This window comes from Malus domestica, chromosome 02 (genome assembly GCF_042453785.1).
Source record: "Malus domestica chromosome 02, GDT2T_hap1".
Taxonomy (NCBI): domain Eukaryota; kingdom Viridiplantae; phylum Streptophyta; class Magnoliopsida; order Rosales; family Rosaceae; genus Malus; species Malus domestica.
This window is the reverse complement of record NC_091662.1, coordinates 5,605,873-5,617,828: the sequence shown is the minus strand read 5'-3', so window position 1 is coordinate 5,617,828 and position 11,956 is coordinate 5,605,873. Positions and strand designations below refer to the sequence as shown.

Sequence of the window (11,956 nt, the reverse complement as noted above, 5' to 3'; positions counted from 1 at the left end):
CGCCTAGGCGCTAGGCCCTAGCCTGCCGCCCGACTAGCGCCTAGCGACTTTTAGAACCTTGAAAAGGAATGACAAAACGAAACCTATGAAAACAAAACAGGTTTATAGCTTTAAACATCAACAGGTTAGCTGAAATTATTTATATGAAGTCAGCTTTACATGCCGAAGAATCTGCTCGAATTCACATGAAGTTCGAAACTTCGATGTGGTTTACATGAGTTGAGCTCTATCAATCAATCCTAGCCCTTCACAATTCATCATGAGAGTCCCCCTTTGACAAAGTAGATTCGGGTTGATTTTCAAGGAGGTACCTTGTGGCCAAGGATGCGTGTAACGCTGCTCCATATGGAAGCACATCTTCGTTTATCCTGAAGTTTGGTGAATGCCCTGATTCGAGCTTTCCTTGAGACTCGTTCTTCATACCGACCATGAAGAAGTATCCTGGAATTACTTCTTGATAAAATGCAAAGTCTTCCGCACCCATCAATGGTGGCTTCTCTAATATATTCCGCGGGCCTAGCAAATCTCCTGCAACATTTAGGAAGTGTTGATGCAGATCTTTGTCGTTAACGACCACAGGGTAAAAGGGCTTCTCCTTTTCGTTGAATAGGACAGTCGCATTGCACCTCTGTACACTGGCTTGTCTAGTGATGACCTGCAACTCGCATAAATAATTAACATTTATGATGAGACATTGTAAGAGAAATGAATGAGAACAGGAATTTTCTACTTCCGGACTCAAAGACGCCAAAAGGAAAGGAAGGAATCTAAACCAGGAGAAGCAAAGCATACCTCTTCAATTCTTTGTTTAAGGTGCATAAAGCTTTCCTTCGAAAATGCCCTGAACGTCCCACCAATTGTAACAGAATCGGGAATGACATTGAACGCACCGCCTCCTTGGAACTTTCCAACAGTAACAACCTGCAAGATATGCTTTCATGTAACTGAAATGGATATGGACTAACTGAAGTGCCACTCCTTGCAAAAGGGGTCCAAAACAGCATATAAACAAGATGCTAAAACTAACACAAAGGTGAATGACTGGCACTGTGGCACCATATGGGAAAAAAAGTATTTAATAGCTTGCAATATTCGAAAGCAACATTGATCTGGGTGGAACTTTTAATCAAAATAGAAATAAGCGGTAGAGCAATAACAGGAACAAAAAATGGATTATACAACCACAACCAAGCAAAGAGAGAAGGCGAGAGAGGGAACCTGTGAATCCAAGGGGTCGGCTTCACGTGAAACAAGATGCTGCAGACTAACGATAACATTTGAAGCAGCCAAGATCGGGTCTATTGTGTGTTGCGGAATGGCGGCGTGACCCCCCTTCCCACTTATTACCGCCTCAAAAAAACCACTGGCAGCTAAAAAAGGGCCAGACCTGGTAGACACTGAACCAATGGGGTCACCAGAAGAGACATGCAACCCAAAGATGGCACCAACATTCTCCAGAGCCCCTTCATCTATCATCTTCTTTGCTCCTCCACCTCCTTCCTCAGCTGGTTGGAAAACAAGAACAACTGTACCCTATAAGAAACACAAGAAACAACTAAAAAAACTTTCTTGCATATATAAGAGAGACATCCAACGACATTGAAATCCAGCTAACATACACAGTAATCTACAATTAGAACCCGCATTGTGGAATTAAAAATAAGAGTAAATTGTACAAATGGTCCCTCAACTTTAATCAAATTGGAGCAATGGTCCCTCAACTAAAAATCCATTACCATTGGTCCCTCAACTTATCAAAATGTGTAGCTATAGTCCTTTTCATCAATTTTGTCAAAATTTTGTCAAAATAAGCTATGTTGGAATGACCATTTATATAATTAGGGTCCCTCAACTCATCAAAGTGTATAATTATGGTTCTTTTCGTCAACTATGTCAAAAAATTTGTCAAAACGAGTTATATTGGAAGGACCATTGCTACAATTAGGTTAAAGTTAAAGGATCATTTCTCCACTTGAATTAAAATTCAGGGACCAATGGTAATGGATTTTTAGTTGAGGGACCATAGCTGCACGTTTTGATAAGTTGAGGGACCAAAGGTAATGGATTTTTAGTTGAGGGACCATTGCTCCAATTGAGTTAAAGTTAAGGGACCATAGCTACAATTTACTCTAAAAATAAAGGGAGGATAGAGCTCTTTATGTAGAAACGTTCGTCAACAAGCAACTTCCTACATGCAAATGATTTAGAAATCAACTGAATAATGCAAATCTTCTACAATCGTGCAAGGAAGTAGAGAAAAGAAATTTGACAGACTAAAGGACTAATAAATTAAATTAGCTAACTGGGATGCTTCGGATTGTGATCATTGTCCAAACAGGGGTTGCATATATCTACATGATTTTTGTTTTTTTGTACTCCCTGATGTTTGTGTAACCCGTACATGAATCAAGAACCAAGCTTTCCTATGAATCCTATCTGAAATGACTATTTTGAACATAAATTTATGTCAACTAAATCTAAGTTCAAGTAACGAATTCAACCCGTAAAACTAACCAGTAAATAGAACACAACAGATTCAACGCAATCAAGCAACCAAACTCACAAAGCAATTGACATTTGAGGGCCAGTATATAGATTCATTCTTTTAAGAAGTCGTCCAAAGAAAAAACCTGTAATTTGTGGTGATGTTCTTGAAGTATCTTTGTAGCACCAAGAAGCATGGCAACATGAGCATCATGTCCACAAGCATGCATCTTCCCTGCAACTTTACTCTTGTGCTCCCACTCCACGCTCTCCTGCACCAAACCAAACAAAACAAACAATTTCCATCAAATTCCTCATTGGCTTTAATTCAAAACACCAGTCTAAAATCACCAATTTCTACCACTCAGCAATGCAACAGTGACCGAAATAGTAATATAAGCGCAGGTTTGAAATTGCTTAGAGAAGAACTAAAAGTGCTTGCTGGCCACTAAAAGCGCTTCTAACTGCATCTGAAAATAAAATTTAAAAGGGCTTGTGGGTCATAGAACGCTATTTCTAGCACTGCCAAGCTCCTTCTAAAACACTTCTAGTGAAAGCACTTCCCTTTCTACAGAATCAATTCAAAGCTCCAAAATTTACTAAACCTGCATAGCCAGAGCATCCATATCCGCCCGAATCGCAACGAACGGGGGTCCGCCGGTCCCAACAAAGCCGACAACGCCAGTTCCAGCAAATGGGTATTTGTAACGGACACCTATCCGATCAAGTTCGTCTCTGATAAGCTTACTGGTCTTGAATTCCTCGAAACCAAGTTCTGGGTTTTCATGTATCGTCCTTCTGACTCCCACCATGTAATCGAAAAGCTCCTGCCTTTTGGCGAAGTCGAAGAACTTCACCGGGATTTGGGCCAACTCTTCCGGGCTCAGAGAACTGGTTGAAGAACTGAGAAGCGGGAGAATCAGTAACACTGTGAAAAACGAAGGGACCCATTTGCAGGACGCCATGGATTTGCAGAGTGAGCTTTGTGGAGGTGGTGAATGATATGGAGGGGGTTGAAATTTTGGGTTAGGTGGGAGTCTCTCAGGAGAGTGCCAAAAACCAACAGAAGCCAAAGAAGGTGTGACCTCACGTGGAACGCGAGGGAGTGAGGGACGAGAAAGCAACGCTTTTTCAGAGTTATATAAAGGTGTAGGATGCAAATCATGTGAAAGTATAGGGTGATTTTTTTCTATGAGAAATGTTATAGGGTGATTTTTTTTATATAATTAAAAAAATAGGGTGTTTTGTTACAGTTTTTTTTATTTTTTTTATATATAAAACATATGTAACATCTTACATCGACCAACGGATAGGGGGTGATGTGCCTTATATATACATGCCCACCTCCATATAACACGAGACCTTAACTCACAGACTTTGGGTTCCATCGGAATTCCGAAGTTAAGCGAGTTCGAATGAGAGCAATCCTTGGATGGGTAGGAAGTTCTCTTGTGAGTTCCTAGAAACAAAACCGTGAGAATGTGAACGAGGCCCAAAGTGGACAATATCATATTACGGTGGAGTCGAGATTTGAATGTGACAACATAATTGATTCATCTTATACTTGTCTATAAATATAAATTTAGATTTGCAAAATAATCATTTTCTAAATTTAGATATTGAGGGGAAAAGTAAGACACGTAGCGAATTGGGGGGCAAAATATAACAAAGTCAAATTCTTAGAGAGTGAAACAAAAATCACATTTGAGTTTTATAAAACATTCTAATAATTAACAAGCATTTCAAGGATGTGACAATAATGTTTATGTTTATATGTATTATAATGTAGGAATTAAGTCAATGATCATACGATAACGATGAGAAAGAAGTTTCGGAATCAATTATTATACAATAAGGAGTTTTACACCTAATATGACTGATCCATTATATTTCGTTAACAAAAAATTTAGGAAGAGAGGAGGTTATCCCATCGTATGACCACATAGTAGAAGTCTTTTTGAGAACTTACTGAGGGATCCAACCCATTTTTTTGTTTTTATGGATCGCCCTCCAAGTTAGATTTCTAACAACAAAACTTGAAACTAGATCTTAATGTGACGAAGATGACGATTTTTACCAACTCAACCTGCATCGTAGGCCACCAATCCACTATTTAGCTTAGAAACATTTCCCACTTCTACTACATTGACAATTACAAGAATCTCCCTCAGTTTAGGTCCTAGATTTACAATTGCAATTTGCAACCCAAACTAATCAGTGTCCACTCCGAAACGACCAACTATTGACTGCAAAACGACACCGTCCCACTAGGCAAATCGCCATCCAGCCGTCCGTCGCACCCATACCGGCCCCACAATCCATCCATCGCGCCACGTGGAAAAGCATAACTCCAATCAACAACGTAGAGGAAAAACTGAGAGAAAAAGGCAAAGCAGCTTCCCTTCTCATTCCAACGCAACACCAACACGCCTAAGCAAATCGGCAGAGCCCTCTCGCCCAGTTTACGCGGGTCTCTCTCTCTCCTCCCCCATCTTCTTCTCCATCAAAGCCCTAACTTCCCCAATCCGATCCGTCGTCTTCCCCCAATTTCCACCGGTGATTTCGAGGTACGCTTACATACCCAAGTTGTACCCGCACGTCTGTATGTTCTGATTGTTTTCCGATGAACGTTGCGATGATTCTTTTGGGTGAAAATTTCGATGATTTGGGTGGGATTAAGGTTTTTCTCGATTTGGTTGCGTTGACGGTTTTTTGATTGTGAATTGTGTAGAAGATCGAGAGGGTTTCATAATCCGCGAAGATTTCAACCATGTTTACCAGGATTTTTGGGAAACCCAGACAGGAAAACAGTGCCCTCACCACCTTAGACAAGTTGAATGAGGTAAAATTTCGATTCATTCGCCGTTATGTGTTGTTTCGCATGGATGGTGTTTGATGAAGTATTTGAATTTGTGTGGTTCCTTGGTGATTCTGTTTGTTTGATTGATTTGGGTTTTGAAAATTTGATAACTTTACTGTGTGTTTCGAACTTTTGGTATATCGATGATTCTTTTTGGGTTTGTGGATAGTTTAGAATTTAGTTTTGGGAGGTTATGGTGCCAAATGAACTGTTTCTTGTGTAGTTCTTTTTGTTTTCTTTGAGTTGGTTGATGCGATTGGATTTCTCTTTGAATATATTTTGGTAAATGTTCGACAGACGCTTGAAATGCTTGAGAAAAAGGAGAAAGTACTGCAAAAGAAGGCTGCTGGAGAAGTTGATAGGGCCAAGGATTTCACCAGAGCAAAGAACAAAAGGGGTATGTTTGCAAAGTGTTTCCATTTTTCTTATGTGAATTTGAATGGTGATTTTCTAATAGTTTCACATTTTGCACATCCGTTTATCCAATAGTTTCACATTTTGCACCTAGATTATGTAGACATGAATATGTCTGCATCCATCTGTTGTTACCAGTGGTTGGGATTTCTTTATCTTTTTGCCACTGGTTTCAGCACCAATTGAACATGTTGGCGCTGTAGACTAGACTCATTATTATCTGTATGTACTAATTCGTTTTATACTCCTTAAAGTTGGCCAAAGATATGAATGCTGATTGTAACCTGATGAGATCTTGTCCATAAGTTGGAAATTTCGGAGGGGCTGGGGATCCCATTGTACGATTTGGATCTAAAACCACAAACAATTTGGCCATGACTTTTGAAATTCTGGTGCTGTGTTGAGTTACAACTTATATTGCTACTTTGCAGCGGCTATACAATGTTTGAAGAGGAAGCGGTTATATGAGCAGCAAATAGAGCAGCTTGGAAATTTCCAGTTGCGTATCCATGATCAGGTAATGATGAGAATGGAATTATATTCCGTCATGCTTTCTATAGTGTTTCAAATGTTGTTGATCGTTTTAATATATTATACTTTCTTTATTTTTTTATTTTTATTTTTATTTTTTGTGTTGATGAATGAGATTTTTCTGTATTGGTGTTGCAGATGATAATGCTAGAAGGTGCAAAAGCCACAACTGAAACTGTAGATGCCTTGAGAACTGGAGCTGCTGCAATGAAGGCAATGCAAAAAGCAACGTAAGTAGCACTATATTATTGATAGAGGGTATTTGCACTTCCACTGGAATTTTGCTCTAATAATATGCTCAAGTCGTTAAGTTTCCTTGTCTACTGATTTTCCATTCTTTGTCAAATGAGCTATCTACATTTTATTTCAGAGGCTGAATATGAAAATATAGTTCAACTGAAAACCTAGTTTCTTTTCTGTAACATATTGAATTGTTTTGTTTGGAATGATCAGTTATAATATTGTTGCCCTGCACTTCTGATCAAAGCTTGATTAGGAGATGCAAATAATTTGAGTGTATAATATTACTCATTGCTTACTTTCTATGTTTTTTTCTTCATTTCCTGTATGCCACATGGCATTTTGGCATCTGAATAATTGAATTACGGGTGTTCCCTGACATAATTGAAATGTGTGTCTTTTGGTACAGGAACATAGATGATGTGGACAAGACTATGGATGAGATTAATGAGCAAACGGAGAACATGAAACAGATACAGGAAGCATTGTCAACTCCAATTGGTGCAGTTGCTGATTTTGATGAGGTTTGCATTCTCGTTTTCATTTTCATTTTCATTTTTTATCCCTTCGATGATTGGTTTTGTAAAGGATATGTGTTTGTTAGCCCTCATGGTTTACCGGTGGGATGGGGTTAAAAGTATCAGTTTGCATACGGCTGCTTAGAAGTTTATACGATTTTATTTGCAGGATGAATTGGAAGCAGAACTTGAAGAGCTGGAAGGTGCAGAGTTGGAGGAACAACTTCTTCAGCCAGCAACACAAGCTCCTGCAGCACCAGTGCAGGTCCCAGCAGGAAGGCAACCAACTCGCCCTGCTCCCCAAAGGCGCACTGAAGAAGAAGATGAATTGGCAGCTTTGCAGGCTGAGATGGCACTTTAAGAGTCGAGGCTGTTTGCAGGTATTCATTCTCCGGTAGGATGAGTCGAGGCTATGTAAAGGATTGGTCTGATTTTATAATGGAGATTTCTGCTCCGATCACACATTCTGGATTTCTGTGTGGCTTCATTATTAAACAGAATGTATATAAAGGTGGCACAAAATGAAACAGTCCCCTTTGAAACTTGTATTCTGCTATTCCTCAGATTTTTCTCTTTTTTTTTTCTTTTAAGTTTACTTTGGGACATTTGTTCAATGTTGTTCTTCGTCTGTCATCCGGCATGCCTTAATCAAATAGCTTGTTCTATTATTGTGTGTTAGTATTACCAAGTCAATAATATGAATTTTCTGTTCTTTTCTTTGCTTTCTCCATTGTATTTGGCCGGAGCTGTTTTTAGGTCAGTATTTCGGGTTCTTCACCGGCGGTTGACTCAAGTCAACGATGGGAAGTAAATACAAGGCCAATAACTTCACCTTCTCTCCCTAGTTTGATGAAGAAAGAGGCATCAGGTTTAATTGTGTACTTTTGTAAAAGTATTCCTGCATTCATTTGCTTGTTTGTGTCTTAATTCACCGTGATTTATACAATCTTGTGGTTTGAAAGGGAAAGTCCAACGGAGTAACATTGGAGTGTGAAAATATTTCTCAAGACAAAAAAGATAGATGAGATTGTGTTTCTGTTTGCAAATCCCATCACATAATAAATCACGCACTGCTTAATAGCATAATGAATGATGTAGGCGTATATATCCCGATTGTAGAGCATATTCTCCCTTGTCGTGATGTAATATTCTAAACATGGAATACCTTAATTGAAACTAAGAAATACAAGTGCAAATAGATTCGGACTCGTTTAAAAGTGTTTTTAAAATGTCGCTTTTAAACAAGACTTTCGTTGCTTTCCCACACCACAAGCAGTAAGTTTCCACATTCTCTAAAGTGGAGTGGTAAACATGTTGTGGTCCTGAATTCAAAAGTACTTACTTTTCCTTCTAAATTGACCAAAAGTAAAAGGATGTTCCCACGTCTTTCCTTTTGGCGACATGAACGTTGATCTTGGTAAGTAGATGGTATTAGACTTACCAAAAGAAAAGGAATTCATTCTCGGTTACGGGATATATGTCTTCTGACCCTTCGAATGTTTAGTGGTAAGGCATATCTCAACAGGTTGTGTCGAGTACTCGACCAATTCTATCAATATCATCAGATTGCTTCGGCTAACAACAAGCTCACCAAATATTCGACGAAATGCTTCAGGGAAAAAATTGAAATTTTACACCCTTCGCGCTCTATTTCTATCTTAAAAACTTGCACTTAACACAAGGACCTCAAGTTTCGAATCTTGATACCACCACTTGTTACAGGTAAGAATCCTTATCTTCCTACTGAGTCGTGAAGTGATTAAAATTGCCCTTTAGCTCAAGTCAATAATTTCAATAATTACTAAAAAAAAATGTGTGTGTGTGTGTGTGTGTGAGAGAGATCATGTTAACAGAGGATAATAGAAGAAAAATGGTGAATCTTGATATTGAAAGAATTAGGGATTTTGATAAAAATGGTAGCAACAAATGAACAAGAACATAGCTTAGCTAGCTAGCAAAAGCCTAGCAAGAAGAAGATGCAACAACAATTCCCTTCACATGTTTCTTGAAGAATTAATCTCTCTCTCTCTCTCTCTCTCTCTCTCTCTCTCTCTCTATAAAATCATCCATCTTGATTTCTCCAAAAATGCTCATCCAGATTCATCAGTGAATAATGTAGGTGAGAAGCAATGCCAATACCATCAACCCATAAGCAATTCCTTGATCCACAGCCACCCCTGCATACCAAAACACCACATCCATCAACCACATGACATAAAAAGAAAGACAACCACATGACATAAAAAGAAAGACAACCACATGACATAAAAAGAAAGACAGCAGACGCGGGTTAAGCCAGTTGGTTAGCGTCAACACCCGCATTAGGTTAGAGCATTTAAACTATCGCATTGGGAATTGAAAATCATTTCCGCACACATTTTTTCTCTGTCTGCAACCCTATTTAGTTTCTGCATAAAGAGAAAACCGTGTGCGGAAATCATTTCTCCATCGCATCTTAAAGAGAGAGGGGGGGGAGAAAATAACCATCACTTGTTGGGGCAGGAGCAGGAGCAAGGCTTTGAGCATTGATGGAAGGGAGAAGGAGAGAGATAACAAGGGCAAAAACTGCCATCACAAAGAATTGAACCTTCAACATCTCCATTTTCTTTTCTTTTCTTTTCTAAAAGCTGTAAAATTTTCTCACTTCCCAAACAGCTTTCTCTCTCTCGCCCCCCAAGCGGCCCCAATGGGATTTCTCTTCTCCAATTCAAGCTTTCAGCCAAATGAGGGTGGCGGTCAATCTCTCAGGGTTCGATTTATATACAGAAGAATCTCATACGACAACCCTAAAAGCCTAAAACGACAGTCGGACTAAGGAGAATCTTTCCGCAAAGGAAACGGCCACTCTGGCTTATAATTACAGCCAACCTCCCACCCCAAATCCTACGCTCTGGAGGGCCTCCACGTGGACGGGCGAGATTGCATGCACGTTCAAACTCCAGGTATTGTCGAGCTGTGGTGCTGTGGGCCTCCACCAATGAGTTGGGATTCCTTCTTCTGTGTACCTCCCACATGCAACTCAATCCTTAACTGGAATGGTGACTCCACCCCGACATGGTTATTTGTTTCTTTTAGTATGTTTCGGGTTTATCTTATATTCAGAGATTTCGTGTCGTTAGATCAAAGATGGAATGATATAATGAGAAAGTTTTTTTTTTTAATTTTATTATTATTAAGGGAAAAATAAACGTTTGAAACTATTACAAAAATTTAGAAAAAGGAAAATTTCAAATTCGAGGCTTAAGTGGTAATTCAATGCTTTATTCATTGAAATTTTTTACCACATATAAATAGACAAGGCTTTAACAATTAAAAAATTTTGTGTATGAAATACACCGAAATATTGTCGTCGGGTGATGCTTTTTTTGTAGATTACATGCGAATCAACTCTCTAAGAAAAATAGAGCACACCAATACAACTAGGTCTCATTTCTATTAGATAGATGGTTCTCGTGATATACAAAGTGTGATCTTCCTAACGTTTTCCTTTTATCGTTTATTATTTTTTAAATATTTTTTCTGGATAAATAAATATTCTAGAAAATGATTGAGCCGAAGGTGTGTTTTTTTATTGTTTTTTAGACACATCATAAAACAAGATAACTGACACATATCCAACTAGGCAAGGCAACAACTATTCAGTTTGTGTTGGATTTCAAAGCATGCGTTGGAGAGAACAGAATACACAGATTTGAACTTTGTACAGTGTGATTTTATGATTTTGTATTGACAACGAAAGGTCAGAATGTTCCTCTTTTACTTTGTCATAAACATTGATTAAATGACATGTTACAAGTAAGTTGATCCATCTGTGCATTGTATAGTTTATGCAACTATACTCATTCAAAGTATTCAATTGCTAATCACGGTACATTATTTTGACGATGAAATGGATTTATGCACATTAAAGCATCACCCCTATCAATAGTGCGCTTGGAGGAGTGCATGATGATTATATTGTGTTATTGAGATTCATGCGTCGAGTTATGAAAAGAATTTGTGCATCATGCGCTTTAAGTATGACAAGTTTAAATCCTCTCCGGACCTTAGTGTCTGGAGTCAAAGGACCAAAAAATCTGGCATTTGATTTATGTCAAAAAAAAATCAGAGTCATCGATTTGTGTGAGATGGGCAAACGGAATGAATGGTGAACGTCATACTCAATTTGTGTGGTTCGAATTTACTGATCTTTAGGCTTCAGAAAGTGAGATCCAGAGTAGATCCGTTCTCAAGTATGATCACGTCATGTGTTTCATGTGACATCGATGTAACAGAGGTTAACATTGCAACTAAAAGTGACACATGGTATGTGAGTGGGAATTATAAAAAATGGGGTATATAAGCAGGTTCAATTCTTGCTAAACATAATATAGTTTTATGCAATTAACCCTTCTCTTTTATATAAATATTTTTTATTGTAATTTTAAGAGCAAATTTATATAGATTGTAAGTTTGTAAGAACAAATAACGGATGTATTTTAATTGTAATAGTAATTTTTAATTGCAAAATGACAAGTTTACTTGTTAGGATGCATGTGATCTAATATTTTAGTGGATAGTATGTTGAGTTTCCACCAATTCTTTTGGGGTTCGCAAATCTTCTTTCTTTAAATTATTGTAATAGTTTCAAACTCTCTTCCTCTTCTTAATAATAATTTTTTTTTAAAAATATTTTATTTATTAGGAAGAACATATGGATGAAACACTACACAAAATTAAGTATCAATAAGACGTAGTTTTAGAAAACGAGTGAGGATCCTCGCCGGATCATCTTTGTGAGGATTCGGGGAATCCTCAAATTACATCCGTTCATCGTACATTGTGTGGTCAGAAATCATTGTAATTTTTTTTATTTAAAATTGAATATAAACAGTATTTGACGAAAACTGACCGTACGATGAATCGTACA

At 38.1% G+C, this 11,956-nt stretch overlaps 2 protein-coding genes and 1 long non-coding RNA gene across 3 annotated transcripts; 1 reads left to right on the top strand and 2 right to left on the bottom strand.

The window, feature by feature from the left end:
* Positions 1-84: 84 nt before the first annotated feature.
* LOC103449958 (IAA-amino acid hydrolase ILR1-like 4) lies at positions 85-3,623 on the bottom strand. Its single transcript, XM_070806918.1, has 5 exons — positions 3,090-3,623; positions 2,631-2,756; positions 1,219-1,533; positions 793-921; positions 85-655 (listed from the first exon to the last, which is right to left on the bottom strand). Exons 1-5 carry the CDS (start codon positions 3,447-3,449, stop codon positions 248-250), a joined length of 1,338 nt encoding a protein of 445 aa, XP_070663019.1. The 5' UTR covers positions 3,450-3,623; the 3' UTR covers positions 85-247.
* Positions 3,624-4,631: 1,008 nt separating this feature from the next.
* On the top strand, positions 4,632-7,715 carry LOC103449965 (vacuolar protein sorting-associated protein 32 homolog 2-like). The gene is made up of 7 exons (XM_008389290.4): positions 4,632-5,051; positions 5,216-5,326; positions 5,642-5,741; positions 6,190-6,275; positions 6,428-6,519; positions 6,939-7,053; positions 7,217-7,715. Exons 2-7 carry the CDS (start codon positions 5,255-5,257, stop codon positions 7,406-7,408), a joined length of 657 nt encoding a protein of 218 aa, XP_008387512.1. The 5' UTR covers positions 4,632-5,051; positions 5,216-5,254; the 3' UTR covers positions 7,409-7,715.
* Positions 7,716-8,933: 1,218 nt separating this feature from the next.
* LOC114819463 (uncharacterized) lies at positions 8,934-9,900 on the bottom strand. Its single transcript, XR_003766625.2, has 2 exons — positions 9,532-9,900; positions 8,934-9,224 (listed from the first exon to the last, which is right to left on the bottom strand). It is a non-coding gene; the product is annotated as an uncharacterized lncRNA (long non-coding RNA).
* Positions 9,901-11,956: the final 2,056 nt, after the last annotated feature.